Source organism: Epinephelus lanceolatus, chromosome 1 (assembly GCF_041903045.1).
Source record: "Epinephelus lanceolatus isolate andai-2023 chromosome 1, ASM4190304v1, whole genome shotgun sequence".
In the NCBI taxonomy this organism is placed as follows: domain Eukaryota; kingdom Metazoa; phylum Chordata; class Actinopteri; order Perciformes; family Serranidae; genus Epinephelus; species Epinephelus lanceolatus.
This window is the reverse complement of record NC_135734.1, coordinates 31905799-31928113: the sequence shown is the minus strand read 5'-3', so window position 1 is coordinate 31928113 and position 22315 is coordinate 31905799. Positions and strand designations below refer to the sequence as shown.

The 22315-nt window shown below is 41.6% G+C and overlaps 1 protein-coding gene across 1 annotated transcript in view; it reads right to left on the bottom strand.

The window, feature by feature from the left end:
- vgll4b (vestigial-like family member 4b) overlaps nucleotides 1-22315 on the bottom strand; it is a 47256-nt gene that overhangs the window by 22356 nt on the left and 2585 nt on the right. The window contains exon 2 of the mRNA XM_033627370.2: nucleotides 21374-21447. Within this exon, the coding sequence (XP_033483261.1) occupies nucleotides 21374-21437 (64 nt within the window). The 5' untranslated portion in view covers nucleotides 21438-21447. The remainder of the gene's footprint in view (nucleotides 1-21373; nucleotides 21448-22315) is intronic.

Here is a 22315-nt window from a genome sequence, read left to right as displayed (position 1 = left end):
TCATCCTCTTCGTCTAAAAGCTGCCAAACCAGTGCAGTGAATGAACAAGTAAAATAATGTGAAACCACACCCACACCTGTGACAATTACTGCCAGGAGTGAAAGTGACCAAAAGAATGTGTGCGGCCTGCACAAATAATAAACAGAGGTTAAATAGACATTCTGACTCCCACAAAAACAACAAAGTAGACATGACAACTCCACCTTTAAATGTTGGATTCCTTCAAATTTAATTTGTTATACGGTGCAGTTAAAAATGTTTTTAAGAGGTAAACCAATTTAACCTGAAGCAACTTTTAGAAGAGTCTAAAACAGACAAACAAAGAGAAAAAAGATACAAAGTGTAAACAATTTAACAGATAAGATCTGTCCTTGGCCATGCAACGAGGCATTTTGGAGCTCCCTCAGGCAGATAAAGACTTAATAGCTCTCCAAAATCTTCTTCTGGATGATTAAGACTGTCAAAGATGGCAAAATGTCCCATCTCCATTCTGAGCTGTTGACCACCTGTCTGGCTCCTCAACTGCCCAACCTTTGTGTCTCTCATGCAGTGAATTAGTCAACTCAGAAGTAAATCATCAACAATCCTTTCATCTATATTTACAACAAAAGGTGAGTTTCAAAAAGCACTAACGATGCCATTATACATAAAAAGACACCATGCAGTTTTCACATTCTCAGTTAGGGCTGAGCGATATAGAGAAAATCAATTATCACAATATTTTTGACCAGAAACCTCAATATCGATATTGAAATTTTACAGTAGGGTTGACTCTTAGTGCTCTTACAAAATATTTAGCCTGCACAATTAGATTTTTTATAAATAATAATCAGTAATGTGGACACAAGGACTAAGTGGCAGAGAGCTGCATCAGGTCGGATATCCAGCAGCTGACCCTCAAAAAGGGGATTCATAGGTGGTGTTTTGTCTTAATTTCATATCCAGGTTCGGTTCTGGGTGACAAAACAAGGAGCATGCAGGTGGGACTGTGGGTGTGGATGATGAATATATTACAATAAACTGAGAATAATAATTTAATTTGATGTTTTAACATTTAATCCTTTGACTGGTGACTCTGTGTGTCTGCTCTGTCTTCTGTGCCGGCTGGAATATAAAAGCATCAGGTGCATTATGAGCAGACATAGCCATTGTGGAGATGTGCTGCTCCATATTACAAAAATAAGCAAAAAATAATTTAATTACTTTCATTTTAAACTAAAATATCTTAGATTTACTGTCCTATAATGATCACTATAAACATTTTGCCTAACCAAATTACTTGAAAAGTGCATCTGAGTATAGGATTAGATCTGGTGTCAGAGGGCTGGGTCAGGTTACAGAACAAACTGTGCTAAGCAGGCACATAATAATACAGTTAGAACAGTCTGGTAAGAAAAATTACATAACGTCACTGTAATGCAGCCTTTAAAACCAGGAAAAGACACCACTTAGGATATTACGATATCCAAAGTCTCAGGTGATATCTAGGTTCATATCACAGTAAACATCACAATCTAAATAAAACAAATCAAGTATACACTGTTTTTAAAATCACATGCATTGAAATTTTTAGACCTGGTCAAATTTAAAACTGCAATGATCATGTTTAAAGCGAGAAATAATTCACTTGACAAGGAGAGGTTGTGTTAGGGGAGTACATATTTATCTTGTAACACTGGGTGGTACTTGGACTGTAAATAAACTGGGTTTATTACTTATTTATTTAATTTGGTGGTAAATAGACTGGGGATAGTTGAAAATAAATTTGGGAATTTGTTGAAATAATATATGAGTTAAAAGAAGAAATGTGAGAAAGGGGCAGGGACTTGTAAGTTTTACTTCTACTGTACCTACTCCTTTTTGGACACTGTTATCTTTGTCTTGTTCATATTTGTTTATATTTTATTGTGTTTTGTGGTTCAAAATAAAGTCAATCATTGATTCATTCATATAAAATTGTTTTACTGCCTTTTGTCTCATATAACGTTTAATAAAAGCTTACTTTTGGGAGCCTTTCTACATCAGTTCAGTTTGGTGTTGCTGCTGGTTATTAGCTTCTTAATTTGTTTCCCTGTGGCTGCCGCGTTTACTTCAGCGCACTCATTTGTCTTGCAATTACCACACACACACACACACACACACACACACACACACACACACACACACACACTTGACTTCAAATTAGCTTAAAAAGTGGAAACAGTCTCTAACACAAAGTCTTTGTTCTGGGGCTGGCATGCTGTAAGACTGAATAAGTACACTAAGGAGATTAATGGTTACACAACAAGTTGGTGAAATTCCACATCTTTCTTCCATAGGCAGGGACACGCTGTTACACATAACTTAGCCCACTGTGGTAATAACCATTTCTCCTCACTGTTTCCCCAAATTGCTCCATTCAGCATGACTCAGATGTGGAGAGAGAGGTGCTTGCTGTGAGGCTGATGACCCACAGTGATGTCAGCTGTAGAGGAAGGCGGGCTGTGGCATCACCGCTGCTATAAAAAATTCAAGTGTCCACGTAATTGAATGCAAAGCTTTGTGGAAAAGCATCACTGGCTCACTTAACCTCATTTTACTGATGAATAATTCATCTGCTACAGACATGAGCAGGTTTATAATATCCTCTGTCCTTATAAAATAAGCTCTGGACCTCGTTCATCCCTTAAGTTTACTTTAAAATGAGATGGGTTTAGGATCTATGACTGCGCCCACCCATTCACCCATCTTTCAATAAGTAGTGTGGGTATACAACTGCTTTTCATCACTCCCTTCCTGTCATTATCCCCCTTACTTCCTGCCTGTATATTTATTTATCTAATCTATCACGCCACGGCGCAACCACACCCACTAAATCCCCTGCAGTGTTGTGTGTCTCTCTGAACAGGTCTGGGCTTCTCTGTAGAGTGGGTGTGTCTGGATAACAACACCGCACAGGCCAGGTGGTGATTCATCGTAATGCTTATTAACACGCTCCCGTGTTGTGACACAAACACTGACAGAATAAAAGATCGTAAAATGATGGTTGAGTGGAACAAAAAAGTGCTTCAGAGTTTCCCAACCTTGAATTTTGTCTTTCAGTTTACTTAATCAAACTTTATGCCTTGTTGAAAATGAATAAAGGAGGAATAGCTTGTTGCAGGTTTCTCAAGAGGGCCCAAACTTTATCACAAACACAATCTTTATTAACCCACGGTGGATTAACAACTTTCACTGTGGCAGAGATCAAAGGTCAAATCCTTGTTTACTTTATGGCGCCCTCTGTTGAAATACCACCACACCATTATCAGCTTTGTTTACATGGTGACATCATGCACTGAAGACATTTATCCCCTCTAAAATTCATTGTCTCAGCTCTTAGCGTCAGGGCGGTTACTCAGCTGTGACTTTTACACAAACTTCGAGGCCGTAAAAGGTTTGATTACACGTATAATGCTGAATAGGACAGACCGGTATTACAAGTTAGGATACTGTGGTGTTCCACAATTTTCAAATCATCTAGAAGTCAAACTTTTGACAAAGTCCATACAGATAAATCCCACCAGCAAACAAACACAAGGTTGGCTTTCTGTGAAGACATTTACATCACCTCTGTGGCACTCAAAAGCACAATTACACAGCAGCAACCAGACACCAAAAGGTTGTTGGGAGTGTTTGGGTAGAAAAGATCCTCAACACACACACACACACACACACACACACACACACACACAGGAGAGGAAATATCAGGTTGCTCCACCGAAACAATGACAACAACAGGTGATTGTGTGGAAGTGACGCTATTCGTCATTTCCCACCTTTGTTGTCTGTGTGTGTGTGTGTGTGTGTGTGTGTGTGTCAAATATTGAAACCTAGTGTTAACAAATCCAAAGTTTTGTTTGCTGTAATCATTTCCTTTTTATTTCTTGTAAAACTAGGTACAGTATCACTACAGTAGAATCTGAGGCTTTATTGGCCTAGTGTGGTGTGTGTGTGTGTGTGTGTGCGTGTACATACACACACGCAGACACACACATATGTATATAATATATTACATATGTATATAGGAGAAATGAATAACATTGATTATCTTGTTACAGTGCAATGCTCTGCTGGGAAACTTTGCGTCCTGGCATATATATGGATGCTACTTGACGCGCTCCACTCACTCAAACACCGTTGCAGACCAAGCAAACCCCCTCATGGCAACATCACTCCCCGATGGCAGCGGCCCCGATGGCAGCGGCCCCGATGGCAGCGGCCCTGATGGCAGCGGCCTCGATGGCAGCGGCCCCGCAAGCAGGACAATGCACTATGCCACACAGCAAAAACTGTTCAGGAATGGCCCAAAGAACATGAGGTCAAAACATTGACCTGGCCTCAAAACTCCCCAGTTCCCAATTCAACTGAGCATCTGTAGCACAAGAGTAAGATATAAAACACAGCTTCATATATGAGGATTTTCCTTCATCACCAGTACAGATATTGACACGCTGTACTCGGCTGATACTCATACTCAGAAGAAGTACATTTCCTGTACTGGATACTCGTTTCATCCAAGTACTCGGCTCAACCCTACTAACTAAGCTAACTGCCGGGCTAACTTCCAAGTATTCACTGTAGACACTGTAGGCTCTTTCTGAGGATCTTGAGAGCCACCTTGGGTCGGAGGTGAGTCAGCAGATAGTCTGCCACAACGAGTCCTCATGTGTGAACAAGCCTACGAGCAAGTCGCCCCCTCGTCTGTGACTGGGACTGGATATCTGGCATGCAAGAAAACTGGAGAAGTCTGACACGACTGACAAAGAGCATCAGCCAATGAGAGGCGGGATACGTCCCACGCCAGCACGCAGGAGGACGGAAGAAATGTGAGGAGGACAAGCCGCAGGGTTGCCACTTGCCAGGTCCGCTTATTAGCCGTGACTTTGGGCTTGTTTCTAAAGTGGAGTTGCTTATTTGGGCTTGCTCTCTAAACGTTACCTTTCTCTCTACGTCTAATTAGTTATTTAAACGCATGATAGTCGCATCTTTTGGGCTTGTTTCCATAGCTCTGGTTGCTTGTTTCTCTCCCAAGATCTGGCAACACTGACAAGCCAGCGAGCAATAACAACAATGGCGGCATCCACAGAATCACAGGGAGCGCGTTGTGTTTGCACCCAGGCCCTGGAGGCAGATCTGATTCAACACTGGGAAGAATATCCATGCCTTTACGATGTGTCGTCTCCAAGTTTGGTGACATCACCGCGTTATCTGGGGCTCTGTCGGAGAGGGCTGAGTGGAGAAATCTTGCGGTGTGCACACACAGGTCGTAACGCAGCTGGCGAGACTCCCGCTGACAGAAACACACATCACCAGGTATGAACACTCAAAAGATTACGATAGTTTCCACGACACAAAATCAGGGTGAAAATCGTGTAATGTGAACTAGCCTTTATGGTCTCGCACCTGGTTGCTAACTTTTTCCGACCTCACCTGCGCAGTGTGGGGGTACATGCCAAGAAACATTACGAACACAGAAAATAAGAAAATACAGCCAGTGGGCAGAGTCTCTGCAGAAAAATAGGCCGCCACACACTTGGTGTGGGTCGTAACCGATGATTCACAGAGATTACTTTGGAATGAGTTAATTGTTTTTTTTTAATGGAAATCCTGCATAGTAAATCTTTAACCACTAGTCCATAAGGCGCCCTCTCATATAAAGTGTGTGTATGCCTTATGAGAGTTTGGTCAGCATTAGTGACCCTCCATTTAATCATCAATGCTGGTACAACATCTGATCTGTTCATATAAAGATTGAAGTCATAATATTGTTCTTCTAAGTCTCATTAAAGTCCGAAGCTGTGATCCTCAACCAGAGTCGACACATTTCATCCAGCTGGAATGAGGACCACATGGACACATGGCAAAATGTTCTCACAGCCAAGACATCATCTGTGTCCTATAGTCTGTCTGTTTGCTGAGCAAACTGCCTCACTCTTCTTTCAAACTGACCTGCTGTCTGCGTGTACTTTTTTTCTCCTCTCTTATACAGTCTGAACTCACTGCTCTATTGATTGAACTCCACTCTTCCCTCACAATGCAACATTGAGCCTTGGCAGCCTTTGTTAAATGTTCATCTTGAGCCTCTTCTTTCCTCTAAATCTTTTTTTTCTTCCAACTCTCCGACTCTAATTGTAAGTGCTCTCCGTCCCTCCACCTCCTCCTACCTCCTAGCCTGCCAAATTTTGTTTACAGCACAAACAAAACACACATAAGGCAGACGGTTGCTGTGCTCTCACCGTTTGGCGATGCAAGGTTGGCTATCGACTGTGTTATTACAAGTATGCAACTGCCTGGAACACAACTCAGATCTGATTGTGAGATGCAAATCTTTTCTTAGCAGCAGGCTGAGATTCTCACGTCTCGCATGATGACAGGACAGGTGTAAAGGAGAAGTCTCTTTCAAACTAAAATTTGGGAAAATAATGTTATCTAACTTTGACATAGACAAATTCTGGTCAGTGTCTGTTTTGTTTCTAACTAAAGGAAGATCAAGCATTTCATATACACAACATCAAGCAGATCTTATTTCTGGTAATGGAAAATGAGCCGTGCCTCCATAAGCGGGTGAGACCAATGACAACATTCTCGCCGTGCTAACAATTAGCTGGTACAAACTGACCCCAGAGGGCTTATCATTTATTGGCCAAGACAGCTCCTACGTGGGACAGTAGGCTCGGTGCCATTACCACTCATGTTCTGCATCTGTGCCTGGATTACAGCCTCGGCATGTTCAGATGCCGTCAACACAACCTTATCGCTGGATGCCAAGACTACAAATACAATACATACTTCTCTGAGAGGAGTATGTTCACACAGACTATCAGGTATTACCATGTACCACCCGTCCTATCTTCTTTAAAGGAATGTATATTCTTGCACAAAATAACCTTGAGAATACTTTCTGAATACCATATACTGGAGTCATTAATCAAATAAACTGACCTCATTAATCACAAAAAAAAAAACTCTCAGCAGGAATATTTTTTAGCACTATGAAAGGTTAACTTTTTCCTTTGTGGGAGGCTTTGCAGTCCTGTTTGATTTCATTCTCAGTAACTATGGCGAATGCTATCAAAAAGAGAGGAATGTAAAGTATGTGTGGTCAGCACGGCTCTGAGAAAAGTTCCCTCGCTAAGACAGCAGAGCTGGTATGGGACCAGTAAGCGTGGCATTTACTGAGAGCAAATGTAGGACATGAGTTCTTACACATTTTCAGTCCAGCAGCCAATATTGAGAGAGGTAGTTGGAGCCCTGAGTACAAGAAGCAATCACTCTTGTCAGGTGAGGACACATAAAAACCTGAGCATCTGACTATTTGACTCAGACAACTGTTAATAAAAAAGTGCATACTCCAATTAACGTGCCCTAACATGTTGTTTATCACGTCAAAATATGGAAAAGTGGAACAGTCATTGCCAGGATTTTTTTAAACAAAGTTTTCCACCATTGGCAAACACAGCCTCCTTCCTTCATTCCTCCAACAACCTTTTAGAAAAGGTCAGAATAATGATATTTGCACTTATCCAAAACCTACTGTTATCTAGGTCTTTCATAATGTTTAAAAGTGTGTTTCTCCTTCCAACCAGAAATGTGGGCTTTTCTTGTGAGCATGCATCTCTACCCCACAGCCTTGCAAACTGTTGCTGAGTTGGCTTGTGTACAACAAATCCATGACATTACACAGAGCTGACCATGAACATGCAAGATGCCGTGTGTGGCAAACTGCGGTAAAAACTCAGCTGACATGCATATTCTGAATGCACTGTATACATGTCATAATAACATCAGCATATCCCACGTCTTCATCGGAAAATGTTTCATTTGGAAAAGTCCTGATTCGGAAAATCCACACAGAATACGCTGTTTTCATTAAATTCGGAATATTGTCATATTTGTAATATTAGTGGAATATTAGTGTCCACAGAAACTTCTTGCTGTCAGGTGGAAAGCATCAGCTGGGGCAAAAAGTGTTCTGTGAGTTCACAATGACAGGGAAGGCATTACAAAGGAATTTAACAAATTAAATTTGGGAGGGGAAAAAAAATCACTTACTGTTTATATCTAAACGCAGATGGAACAACAAACAGCCGGTAAAAGTAAATCATTTAAACCACATGTTTTCAAGCTACACACAAGTATTTAAGAAATGAGACAATTGTCTTTCCACAAGTGAGAAAAACATGAACAAACCATTAAACAGTGTGAAGTGATTACTGGTGTGTAAATGTATACGTCTGGAGAAAAAGCAACACAGTTTTACTTTTTTTTGTTTTTTGTCGAAGTGCAAAACAGAAATGCTTGAACAACAGGGGTCGATTGTATTTAACCTTGTGACTTGCAACCTTGTGACCCTCTGACACTTGACCTTTGACCCCGTGACCATGGTGACCCTCTGCCCCTCTTAATTCTTAATGGCCGCCCACTGAACCAAGACACTAACAAAGCTGTGACACTAACGTAAGTGCCTGTGTGTGTGTGTGTGTGTGTGTGTGTGCAGAGTAGTGAGTTAAACTGCAGTGGGAGGTGTATCTAGAGGCACAGAGAGATGAATGTGGGAGGGTAAGACAACAAGAGATAGACTGATGGTGAGGAGGAGTGACTGGGAAACTGTCACTTCCCACAACCAGCTTTTCAGTTATCTCGAATAGGAAGCACTGAACAGATTTATTTACACAATGTTCACATTTAAACCAAGTCAAGCGCTCTTTGAGCAGCATGACTGTCCAGTTAGCTGCACAGACAACTCACCTCTAGAGAGACCTGTGCATGTAACGACTTAAATCCCCATTCTTTTTGATAGAAACTACATATACACTTATAAATAAATAAATATACACTTGTTATAGTGCTTCACAATCGTTTCACATTTTGAGAAATGCACTTACTGAGGGGATCCATATCTCTCTCATGTCTGTCTGCTAAATATGAAGCTATCAGCCAGTTAGCGTAGCTTAGCATAGGCTGCATTTTAAATCCCATACTATCATGCTATTTAGTTTGTTTGTTAATGTCAATAACTAATAAAAACTTCTAGGAGTAAATAACTTTGGTCATGAGTCTGCTGCCTGATGTGCAATTTAGGAAACACTATATAAAGTGTTGTGATAGGGTTACCATTACAGATGGATGACATGTTACATGATTATTGAGCTTTGCTTTGGGTACAACATGGTTTGGGCTTTTTGTTAGCCATGCTAGTGGTCCGACTTCAGGGATGTCAGCACACCAACTTTGGTGTGAACTTTGGCACACACATAAACTTTATGTCTGCTAAACATCAGCTTGTTAGCATTTAGCAAACTGAAGCGTTATCTAGTGGCAAGAATGCCGAGGAAATACACAAGTTCACCTGCAGTTCGCATAACAGCCCTAGTAACATTATTCCTATGGATGTGATGAAAAAACAAAACTCCAGAGGGTCATCATTCTTGCAGGTGCCAGTAGAGCTGAACAGGTATGGATTATCATGGTAATGCGTATCCAGCTAGCAAGGAGGCTCTCAGGAACTGGCATGGTAAACACAGCGCAGTGGGTCCAAAAAGATACTGCTGTGTATGTACACAAAAGAAGGTTGAACAACATATTGGCCGTGTGGTGCATATGCAATTTCGTCTGCAGCAGAAGTGGGTGCATTCCGAATCTTTTACCTTTTACTTTTAGTAGGCACTGCAGCTGCCCTTAATAAGTACGTACTGTTGCATGCAGTGTGCACACAGTCGGGACATACTACTTTCTCATAACGTTACACCCTGAACTTTGACCCTCTTGCTTTTATATCCGTCATTTTTGAAATAAAACAAACTCCACTCACCGGGTTTGCCAGAGACGGAGAGCTCTGCTTACTTTGCAGTGTATGTTTAACTTTAAAGTTATAACTGCACCGATTGTAGATTTTAATATATTTGCGACAGTGAAATTACATCTGCAGTTCTCTTTCATTGTTATTTTTATAGTAATGTCCTTTGGTTGTTTGTAATATTTATGATTATTTTGTTCCCTTCAACAATCAATATTCCTATTATTACTATTCCACTGGTCATCAGTCCTCAGTCAGTGTATCGTTCATGGCATGAAATTTGAAGTTAAAATAAAGAGTATGAGATTTGGAATGCAGCAGATCTTAACATTATCACTGAATGTTACCTATTTTGTTACGTATATCTTCCACTGCGCAGAGGATTGTGGGTCTGAATAGCCAGAAAAGCATGCTGGCTTGCATACTGCAAAATCGGACTGGATGTAGTAGAACATCGTGGTACTTTTGGCATACTGTATTTGACATAATATGTGTTGGGACATACTGAAACATTTTCTAGCATACTATATAGTGTGTTAGTATGGGTATTGGAACACACAAAGTGTTTCTTGGGGACAGCACAGTGACTTCCTGGAGTCTTGTTGTCAGTGTGAGGTTACCAGCAGACTCCAGGAAGAAGCCAGGCAGGCTGTTTCCTCCTGTTTGCAGTCGTTATACTGTACTAAGCTGAGCTAACTGGCTGCAGGCTCCAGCTTCAGACTGAAAAGACACATAGAAGAGTGTTTTCAACACTGAAAAATGTTCTGCCATTAAAAAGTTTTTTTACCAATAGTACGACGAACAAGATAAAAAGTTACTTCAGTTTTTTTCTTAACAGTCAGGAGTCCACAAAAAGAGCAGAGTGACCAATTATACAAAGTACAACCCAGCAAACATTTGTCTGTGGGGCCCATGTGGGTGGTAAATGGGACAGAAAATGGGTCTTATATTGGATTGTACGCAGGTTCCATATTGCTCCAATGCCAATTGCCCACATGGGTAGGTTTACCCAAGTGAGCCCCGGAACTGATGCCTATTTCGGGCCCATACCCACTTGGTACCTAGGTAGCCCTAGCGTAACCAACATGGGGCCCACTTGGGTAAACCCACTCTTGGGCATGTGGCATGGAGCCAATATGGTGCCTGTGAACAGTCACATATAGGGCCCATTTTTTCAGCCCATTTGCTACCCACAAGGGGCCTGCATACAAATGTTGGCTGGGAAGTACTGAATTGAAAATGTTCTAACAAACAACAAATAGTTGATGAACTGGACAACAAGTCATTATCATGTGTTAAAGTAAAACAGTTTGACCCTGAGAAAGATCAATGTGTGGCCAGTGCATTATGGTCTTACTGTCTTTTAACAGACGCAGTGTGCCCTTGCTGCACTGTGATTCATAACAGTGAACTTCTGTGATACTTTATTATTTGACCCACAAAAACCATTTAGAAGCAGAGGGGTGGACACCACAGTCCCTCACCTCCTGTTTAAAGGAGTAGTGTCTCAGCCAAGGGCAATGGCAGCATTCCTACAGTAATACCTCACACACAGTAAATGTCTTCTGTGATGAGTAAAAAGGGAGATAAAGCTGGTGTGAGAGAACAACAGCAGGAGTGTAATAATGAAGTCAGTGTTAAAGTGGGACAAGCGTTACTCTGTACACCGTCTGTACATCACTTTGACCTGTTCAGCCATGACATCGTTATAGCCTAGCGCTCATAAAACTTAACTGATAACCAGGATTTATCTCCTGCAGACTCCTTGACCCACACAGACACTGATAACAGCCGATAACTCAAACACTGTTAACAGTTAATGACATCATAGTGCTCCATTTATCAATAAACAGCAACAGGCACTGACTGCAGGACTGATAGGGGAGTAGGTAATAAAACACTGGTGGTGTTCAAGACAATAGAGCATGCAGTCTTTCATGCATACACCTGTGTTTTCAACTTTTATTGCACACACACAGAGCCACAGTGTTCATGCACGAACACACAAGATGCCAGTGTGCGCCACACTGCCCCCTACTGTTTTGTTCATGACTGTTGTGTTTTGTGCTGCAGACTTTCCACTATCAGTTTTTAGGCACGAATTACAGTCACTCACCGATTCCCACACTGGATGGCGTGACACCAAAACAAGACACCTGCCAAGCTGCAGACCACTGTTGGAAACCAACACACAACAAGCCCGGCTGGTTATATAGCACAGTGGTTCCCAACTGGTGCGTCGCCGGTCCATTCTGAATGACCGCAAGTGACTTGCAAATGTATCAAGTTTGTAAAAAAACACACTTTATTTTGAATCACAGTGAATTTCCAGCACTGAGCTTTTATTTTGAAGTGCCGTTTCCTGCTGTAGAGTGAGTGACTAAAAGAAAGCTACTTGACAGAGACAGCAAACTAATGCAAGTATGATGCTGAATATATTACACTGTGTGGCCACTGAACTAATGACTAAGAAGAAATCTGGATCCTGTGGCTGAAACCAGTTGGAAGGAACCACTGATATAGCAAGTTACTGCTTTGCTGCTTTTTAAGTATAAAACGTGGGCATTTTTATTGACCCGTCACTGTTTTTCCAGCAGCTTTTTTGGTGGCAGGGACTGTGCTCCCCAAAAAATGTATTTTGAGCCAAAAGATGTTTTTTCCTAACCATAACCAAGTGTTTTTTTAACCTAGACGTAACCACACATTAACCACAGCATTGTTACAACATAAAATTTCAATGTATCTGCTACATAATAACATGCAAATGTAACGTATGCATTCCTTGCAGAAACATACAATGCCAACAATTTTCTGGCAGTTCGGATGACAATGACAGATGAGTGAAAAAATAAGTTAGTCTATAATACTCCGGGAAAAAAACAAACCAAACCAATCAACTTTCGGGTGCAAAGAATTATTTAAAAGAGCAATGTAGCTGCAGTCGATTCCTTCTCAGGAATCAGTGGGCAACATTAGGGAGGTTTTTAGCTTTACTGACAAAGACTGGAAGATAAAGTTTAAAAGTACAACACAGTAAATGTCACGGTGTGTAAAGAGTCAATACTGACAGGACCTTCACACACACTGCTCACACTCTGGGCCAAGACAAGTTATATTACATCTGAATGGGTCACTTGGCTTTAAGTGGGCTATCTGTAAAAGTACTACAAGCTGTGCCATCTCCTGTGAGGGAACAGTTCGACATTTTGTGAAACATGCTTATTCACTATGTGGTCAAGATTTAGAAGACGAGAAGACTGATACCACTTTCATATACGTGCAGTACTGGAGCTACAGCCAGAGAGCCATTAGCTTACCTTCAAGCACCTCTGAGCTCACAAGCTGTTTAATTCATACAAAAACCAATGCATAAAAAACACATGTTGCAGTTTTACAGAAGGTTATGTGCTGGACTGGCTGGGCTGGAGTATTGTTATCATGCAGTTGCAACAGACCAGCAGAGACTCCAGGAAGTATTCCCTTACTGTTGAACAGATAAACACACTCACACTGCTCACACAGGTTTTAGCGGTCCTGCAAAAAAAGATCATTGGCTGCCTGAATTTCCTCAAAGCTCACCATCTTATCTGTGTTACTAAAACATCCACAGACCACACCATGTGTTAAAGTTTAATCTCCCCTAACTTCAAAAACACCTTAACAAGCCCTGCAGGGGAGAGGAGTTACAGAGGTAGAGTTGCTGCTCACCATCTGCACGCTGACACTATTACGTCTCCTTGTTTAACACCTGTGTCACGTTACACTGAGGAATACCTGTCAGAAACGTGGACAAGCCAGAGGGCAAACCCACTCCTTGCTGTAAAGCTCCACACACACACCCAAAAACCCAACCCATCCCACCCACAGGCATGAGTCCTCGGTCAAATTACCTCTTACACTGAATGATGTTCGCCTCCAGCAGGGTTTAGACAAAGTGCAATGATGCAATCGCTCTGATTTCACTTTCAGTGTTGATCTGACTTCACACCACTGAGCACTGACAAGCTCTGACGAGTCTCGACTGCTTACTTACTGAGAGGGCGTCCATACAACACTAAAAGATTCATAATGTGGAAAGTCTGATTAACCAAGATTACAGTAGTTCATGCGTACGCTTTGAGTGAGGGCATCTGAGACTAAGACTACGGCAGGAGTGAATTAGGGTTTGCCTGCTTGCCCAGTGTCAGAATCTGATTTCATACAATCTGTTCAATGCAAAACATAGTCCCTACACCACAGTCCAAATTTTGCCCCAAGTTGGCCATCAAACGAAATTTAAATGTTACAATCCTAACCCTTTGCCCTAAAGCCTGTCCATGTTTGACAAGTATTCAGTTAAATGTTTGTAAAACAGTTCAGTTGTTCAGTCATAACTTGTGCTTCCAATGAGCTGCTTCATGTTAAAATGTGTTAAATGTGTATTTAAGTCATATTTAATAGGTATCCTCCCCTAGAGACTATACACGTCTGGCATCCCCTGAAGCATGCAGCTAGCATGGCCTAAAAACATGAAAGAAGGTTCATAAGGCCATGGCGATGTTAACCCCTCTGAATCATTCTGAGCTGAGAAATATCATGTTAGTGTGTGAGTACATTTTTAACTAGATTACCCACAATGCTAAAGGGAAACATTTTAACACCATGTCAACAGTGATGAGGAAATTTAGACAGTGGGTATGAATTATTTGCAACACATTCTCACTCCCTACGCTTGGTTAGTGGCCCGTCACATCAAAATATGACGCTCTCCTTACCCCTACTGTGTCAGTTTCTGTCGTTCAGGGACAGTAGGTCAATTTATGCTCCTTACATGCATGGTCTCTTTTTTAAATAACTTTCACAGGAACACTTGTTAAATGTATAGTCTTTTTCAAAATAGACTTACAACATGGAAAAAAAAACTTTGTATTTAGGGTTACTTCCCGAGGATGAGGCAACAAAAGCAGTGGTTATGTTTAGAAAAAACATCATGGATTGACTTAAAATAAGTACGTTTGTTCCAAACATATTATAATGCCGCGTGATAGAACTGAGGTGACACGGTGCTACAGTGGGTAGCATTGTCGCCTCACTGCAAGAGGGTTCCTGGTTCAAACCCAGGGTGAGGGAGTCCTTCTGTGCGGTGTTTGCATGTTCTCCCTGTGTCAGCGTGGGTTATCTCTGGGTACTCCGGCTTCCTCCCACAGTCCATGCAGGTTAACTGGTGACTCTAAATTGCCCGTAGGTGTGAATGTGAGCGTGATGTGTCAGCCCTGTGATAGTCTGGTGACCTGTCCAGGGTGTACCCCACCTCTTGCTCAATGTCAGCTGAGATAGCCCCCTGCGACCCCTAACAGGATAAGCAGTTATGGAAAATGAATGAATGAATGAACGTGATACAACAGCATGTGACATACATATGACATACGTCTTGACTGACTTATGGATTCGCAACACGAACAGTGCACTCCTGGGTGAAAGTCTGGAATTCGTCTGACCCATACACCTCCCCTCCCACCAACCCTACGTGGAATTTCTTGCTCTTTACACTGTGGTAGTTGCCCAGAGTGTCAACAGATGCCAGGGCTGTTTCACACTGCCGCTAAAGGGTGCCTCTGCCTGTTGGAGACTGACGGGCCACTGACCAAGCTTCAGTATTTGATGAGTTGGGATTGAGATCAGGTTGGCATTAACGACATGTACCCAAGTGGCTAAAATCACACAGTCCAATGCAGCCTTGCAGTGAACACAATACATTTAAAGGTCCAGTGTGTAGGATTTAGTGGCATCTAGTGTTGAGGTTACAGACTGCAACCAACTGAAATTTCTCGTGTAGAAGAAATACGGTGGCTGATGCAATAACACAAATGGCCCTATCTGGAGCCAGTGTTTGGTTTGTTTGTTCTAGACTGCTGTAGAACAACGTTGTGGACTCTGTTGTTATGGTTGTTTGTCCATAACCTACAGTATGGACTTCTCATAGTGTTATTCAGCACCAGAATGAGACTGAGCAATATAGAAGGGTCTGTTTTAATGGACTGCTTCCCTTCACCGAGAGCTAGGAAAACTGGGGGTGTTTGAACAAACCATGGAAACTATAACAATGAAGGGGGGATTCTGTAAATGTGTGTGTGTGTGTGTGTGTGTGTGTGTGTGTGTACTTTCTCCAAACAAACAAGCAGGATCTCAGAGTACAGCATGTGAATCTATGCGCGTGCAGAAGTAGAGCAGAGGGCACCGTACAGATCTCAGCCAACCACCTTCTCTTGGCACCACTTCATCTTTTGTTGTGGTTCCTGTCAGAAACAAAAGGTCCATATTCCATGTCTTCAGTTGGGCCCTAAACCACCAGCTCTGTTTGGAAAGACTGGCTTTGATCTGACATCCAAGACCCAACTAACAGAGTGAGGGCTTACTGCCTGGGAATGTCTCTCAATTCACACTAAAACCAGAAAAAAATTACTCTGAAAACGTCTATATTCTAGAGAACTCTGAGGTACAAACAAGAATATTTCGATGTGTCCTTGGAGCTTGGCCTGCAGTGAAAACAGACTGTTTAAGGTTGATCTCAAATACAGGTTTGCTCCCAGGGAAGGGTGGAGCGCACGGCAAGATCTTCCAAGTAGCCACCAAAATTGCTATGGAGGGGTGACGGCAAGTATTAAGCATTTCTCCGCATTCACCATTAAATATAAGGCACAGATTACTTCACTGCTTTTTTAGTGTGTGTGTAATTACTGTACACTCAAGGTCGCTGCTATTTGACTTAAGACCTGTGATTAGTGTTGTTCACAGACAGCCTGTCCTCCAGCCAGAAGGTGGGAATTCAAACTCAATGACAGCAAAGATGTGCATGTGTGTGTGTGTGTGTGTGTGTGTGTAGAGGAGATTTCACTTATTTGTGTACACTCAAATCAATGTAGAAAATAAACTATGATGGCATTTTTGTCACGCTTTTTCTATTCGAACAAAGCATAAAAAAAGGTTGCGTAAATTGCTGCCCTATAACATCAACTTTAGTTTTGCTGATGACTTTTTAAGCCCCGAGTGTTGCCTGCAGGTGTTAAAAAAAGACATTTTGACATCTCCTCCTAAACCATATATCCGATTCGTACCAAATTTTCAGTGGATCATTACTGGACAAAGGTTGTCAAAAATTATCAAAAGCTTGTTGATGATTCATCAAGCTTTGATGATATTGACCAATCAACTTTTGAGCCAATCATCACAAAACTTGCAGGAAATGAATCTCAAGCGAAAGCTCTGTCAGGAAGACGACACTTTTTCATGCTTAGGCTGTAACTTTCTTTCTCACCCGGCCATTCACTCACATGCTCATGCTCTATCTCACGCTGTCAGTGTTCAGGGCTGTCAATCAAGTCATCTGCTGTTCTACAGCTGATTTACAATCAACCAGTAGCAGAGCGACACACCTTCTCCATCAGCCTATCATCTTACTGCTCCTCATTTGGTTCATTTTCTGCCCGCAGTCCTTGCTGGATGCTGCAGCTGTGCGTACCCTCCACCTCCCCATCACCACCTAGTCTTCCCGAATGCAGCCTCATTTTGCCTCATCAGTCATCAACCAAAGTCATCAGCCACCACCTCCTCCACCAGTGTCTAGACTCCATGGGGTGATTTATATTTATATTGCTGCCAATCAGATGTCCCATGATCACAAATAATTTCCCTCCGGTGTCTAAGTGCCAAAGACTTATGTTAAATCTTGTCAGCTGAAATCATCAGTTAATCTGTCAGCCACTAGGGGGCATCACAAATGTAAAAATAAATAAATAAATAAATAAATAAATAAAAATTTAAAAAAAGTGGGATAATACAAATCATACTATAAATAACAAATTGTTGATCCAGTCATTACAGCACTTGCAGGGTGTGTTGATTTCTAATGTTGAACCGCATGTGTAGAATTATTTTGAAATCAGTCCACATGGGGGCGCCACCAGTGCCATCACTTCCAATAGCCTTTTGCAAAATTTGGCCATTAATCAGTGAACATTTGTTCAAACATCACCAAACTCAGTGGACGTTTTAAACTAAGACATTATAGCATCTCCCCAAAATGTTTCTGCACTTAACCAGTAAATAGTTTTCTTTTTACTTTCACTACGAACTGCAGCAGTGCTTACAAAATATGTACTGTCACATGGAGTATGCATACAGTTGGAACATACTACTTTGTCATAATATTGCACCTAGAACTTTGACCCTCTAGCTCATATATACGACACAATCCATGGCACGAAATCTGAAGTGGAAATAATGAGAATGGGATTATGAACGCAGCAGATCTTAACATTATCACTGAATGTTACCTATTTTGTTACGTATATCTTCCACTGCACAGAGGATTGTGGGTCTGAACAGCCAGAAAAGCATGCTGGCTTTTATACTGCAAAATGCTACCAGATACAGATTGGCATACTGCATTTGATCTAGTATGTATTGGGACATACATCATCAACTGGCAAACCCCAGGGAAAAAAACACTCACTGTTACTTCCTGTTAAATCTTGAGTCCTGTGAGCACATTGTAATAATAATAACAAACATTCCTGTCACCTCCGCTCTTTCCTCATCTGGGTTATGGTGGCTGGTTAGACAACACAAGAGAATTTAGTGAGTGTACCAAACTGAAGTGTTAAAGTAAGATGGACACACACTTCCTGCTGCTATCAACCTATTTTAATTATTTTGTGTGCAAATAGCAATTTGAAATTTGACAGCAGAAAAAATCTCAAAGGTTTAACAAAAGTCCAAACTTTAATAAAAGCTATCGTGGACAGAGTTTTCATTTTAGATAAGTGCTCATATCAAAGCAGCCTTAATTAATCCAGACCAGGCCAACAGTTCTGTTTTAGGAAATTACTGTGGTATATTTCCCCCTTTGGAGCCGAGCAGAGCGACCTGGGACCAATATAATATTCATGACCTGTAATTCCATTTTCCTCAAGACAGCATTTGTGTAATTTTCTGAGAAATTCATTTCCAGCAGAGATGGGTTATCTGCAGGAGTGCCGTTTAAATAAACTCAACAATGATTTTCACTTCAGCCTCTAAATGCTGTGAGCTGCAGCGCCGGCCCTGACAAGCCCCACTCGGTTTTGCTGAGTTACAGCGGCTGTCGTGAAGGCAAGCCTCTCCCTGTTCTGCGCTCTGCTATTAAGTCCTGCACAGGCAGCACAAAGGCTTGTCATAAATGCAAACAAGCAGCCAGAGGCTATTGACTCAACTGCCTGGTCGACCTAGTTGGCCGACTGACTCGATGTTAGTTTGGCAGACTAGCTGGTTGGTTGACTAGCTGAGTGGGTTGGCCGGCTCGCCTGTTCCTCCTGCACTATTGTGGAAACAGGTCGAGTGCATTGTCTTTGGACAAAGAGGCCATGCACGACCCAAAACAAAAAGTGACATCAGCCCAGAGGAAAAAACAAAAACACTGCAGGGGAGCGAGGGAGCAGAGGAGGAGGGGAGGAGAGCTCCCAGGCCATTTTACTCATGAGTGCAAGGAAGCTCATATTCAGCTCATTTAAGCTGAAGCATTATGGGAACAAAGCGGTGACACGGGAGACATTACAGCTGAAGCTCTTTCTAAATATTCCCAGTGTCTCCATACGCCAATGAACACAAGTTGATTATCTATAACTTCTCTATATATATATAGTTGTTCAATTATTTTGCATCTCTGAAAAAGACTTTCTATGCAGAATTAAAAAAAAAAAGAAAAACAGTGTACAGACTTTTACAAAAGCAATCTCTCTCAGTCATCACTTACGACCCACTAGAGATGTGTACCAGTGTATCTATCTGCACAGACTCCGCCCTCTGCCTGTATTTTCTTATTTTTTCTTATACCCCTTTTTCCACAAAAAAATTAGCACATGTACGCAGGAAATTTAAAGCAGGAAAATCCACTAACAATAGCCGACAGACTCCTTTGCCTGTAGACCAGAGCCGTGTTCAGCGTCATTAACACGCTGGAGAACAGGGCTAGTAAACAGTAGACTGCAGCTTGGAGGCCAGTGAAAATGTGACAACTCCTTGATGTATGGACTCTTTGAAGAGAAGACACCCCCAAAATATAAAAAACTATTTTAACTCATTGTTAGTACTGTGTGTTTCAAATTATGGAAAACCAAATGTGCGATGGTCACACAACAGACTGTCATAGTTTCTTTAAAACTTAGTGCAGATCAATAGTATTAGTAACAGTATTTTGTGGAGGCGCATCTTTGACAATGTAATGATGTGCCGGAAAAGGGGTGAAAATTTCAAGTTTCATGTTTCTACCATTGCGATTCGGAGCCAACAGGAGCTGGAGCTGACAAATATCCATGACTGCTGCAGTGTCATTTGTCCTGGAAATGATTGCTAATTGTAAACTTTCCTTTTAGATACCAAAGCCAGATGTTAGCGGGTGTTAGTGGGTTTTTTCTCCACTGGGAAAGAAGCTATATTTTGCTGTGTTCGGGGCGTTCCTGGGCACAGCCACAGGTAAGGTCAGGACTTTATAAAAAGGTAGCGACCAGGTGCCAGTAAGCAGCACGCATCTGAGAGGAAGCTATGAATCTCTCAGACACAGCGCCAAAAAAAAACATAAATATAGAGGGGCAATATGCCAAGCAGACAAAGCTGGGGTTGCTTTTACTTTGACTTTTGTTGGCGATACTGTAAACAGAAAGTGGTTAACAATTCCTTCATTTACTTTTATATAAGGAACGTGAAAAACTTGTTTTCTCAGTGTGAAATGGTCGTAACAACAGCTAGCCTGCACTTCTTCCAGATTTCAAAATTCATTTCTTTTAATGGAGTTAAGTAAATTTGTTCCTGTGATGCTTGAGGGATTTCAAATTCCCTCACACCAACAAATTCACACGTATATACAAAAAAAGTCACAAATCCACCTGCTTGTCACTCCCAGCTTCTTTAAATGTCTCCTCTACAACAGTCAATAAAGTGCTGCACAGCCACAGAGCAATTATTAAATCCATGACACACCATCTGCCAAGCTGTCAAAGAGAATACTATAAAACAACAAACTAAACTTTCAGCTCCAAACGGTGCTGATTGATTATGATTAGTATCTACTGAATGTTAGGTGTCCTATAGGCTTCACTCCACTGGCCGTGGAGAGGCCTGCTGACAAGGATTGGCCATTTCTCCTTAATCTAGGAAGGAATTTTGATGGAGCCAGAAAGACGCTGAAACTGAGGTAGAGACAGATAATGAGACAGACAAGCACCCCACCCTGATTCCAGTGAGAGCAGGTTAACACAGGCAGGCAGCTGAGTTGTTTAAAAACAGGGCTGATAGCCGTTGAGTGCAGTTGGTCTTATTTGCCTGCGTATCAGCAACCTCAAGCTTGCACTGCACAAAGACGGCTTTTGTCTTATGGCAGAAAACAGGGCCGAGGCTTATGCCTGAACATTATGCTGCACTTCATCAATATGCAGCGCGACTGTAATCATAGAGATGGTTCCTCCACAGGATGACTTTTGACAGCAGGACAGAGACAGAGGGAGCGAAACTTCTTCTGACACACAAACACAAGAGGAAACTTACTTTCTTCTTCATTCGCATGAACAAATGATGCTGCTCTTGACAGAACATCCAGTGGTGTCTCCATGCTTGGATACCTGCGGGACAAGAGGGGAGGACGCTGTGCTGAACATGAGAGCTGTGTGGCTTTTTGTCTCCACGGAGCATTTTATACAAAAGAGGAGTTCACATTTGATAGATGTCACGTCATTAAGAGCTCCACAGGCCTGCCATTACAATCACAAAGGAAATTACTATTATCCTATTAGGCATGGGATGCTAAAGAAATCTCATGTCACAATTATTCCTGGCCAAAATAACTGCAATTCATGATATTAGGCCCATAATCATCAAAATGAAACTCTCAAAAAGGCACACAGGAAACATACAGGAATCACTTTACCTTACATTTTGTTAACTTTTTTTTTTTTTTGCATCACAGAGAAGACGGATACCTTTCTTAGTAAAAAACAAACAAACTTTTATTTCAAATGTCAGCATCTTTTGATATGAAATATGCCGATGTTTGATTTTGTGTTTGTTTTTTTAGGTTGTCGTGTATGCAGCCTGTTTTTGCAGAGTCTCTTTTACTGTTGACTGCTGCTGCTGGACACAATATTCGTGATCATTCCAATACTGGAATTTCATCATGATCAACTTCTTGTGACTGCTTGTTATCACTTTCCAAATTAAAATCTCGAATCATCCCATCCCTAATTCTTATTAAGAGGTTTGATGTTTGTCAGCACCCAAACCAATATGATACCTGAGTTTTAATACAGACACCAAAATTACTTTTTTTTGGTGGCATAGTTGTACAAGAATTATGTTTTTCTCCACAACCGTTTCACAAAATATGCCAAACTTCTCAGCGCAGCAGTTTTAAGTGTTGTCTTCATGGGATAGTTTGTGGGATTTAGTGACATCTAGTGGTGGCGTTGCAGAATTTAAACATCTCCTGTATGT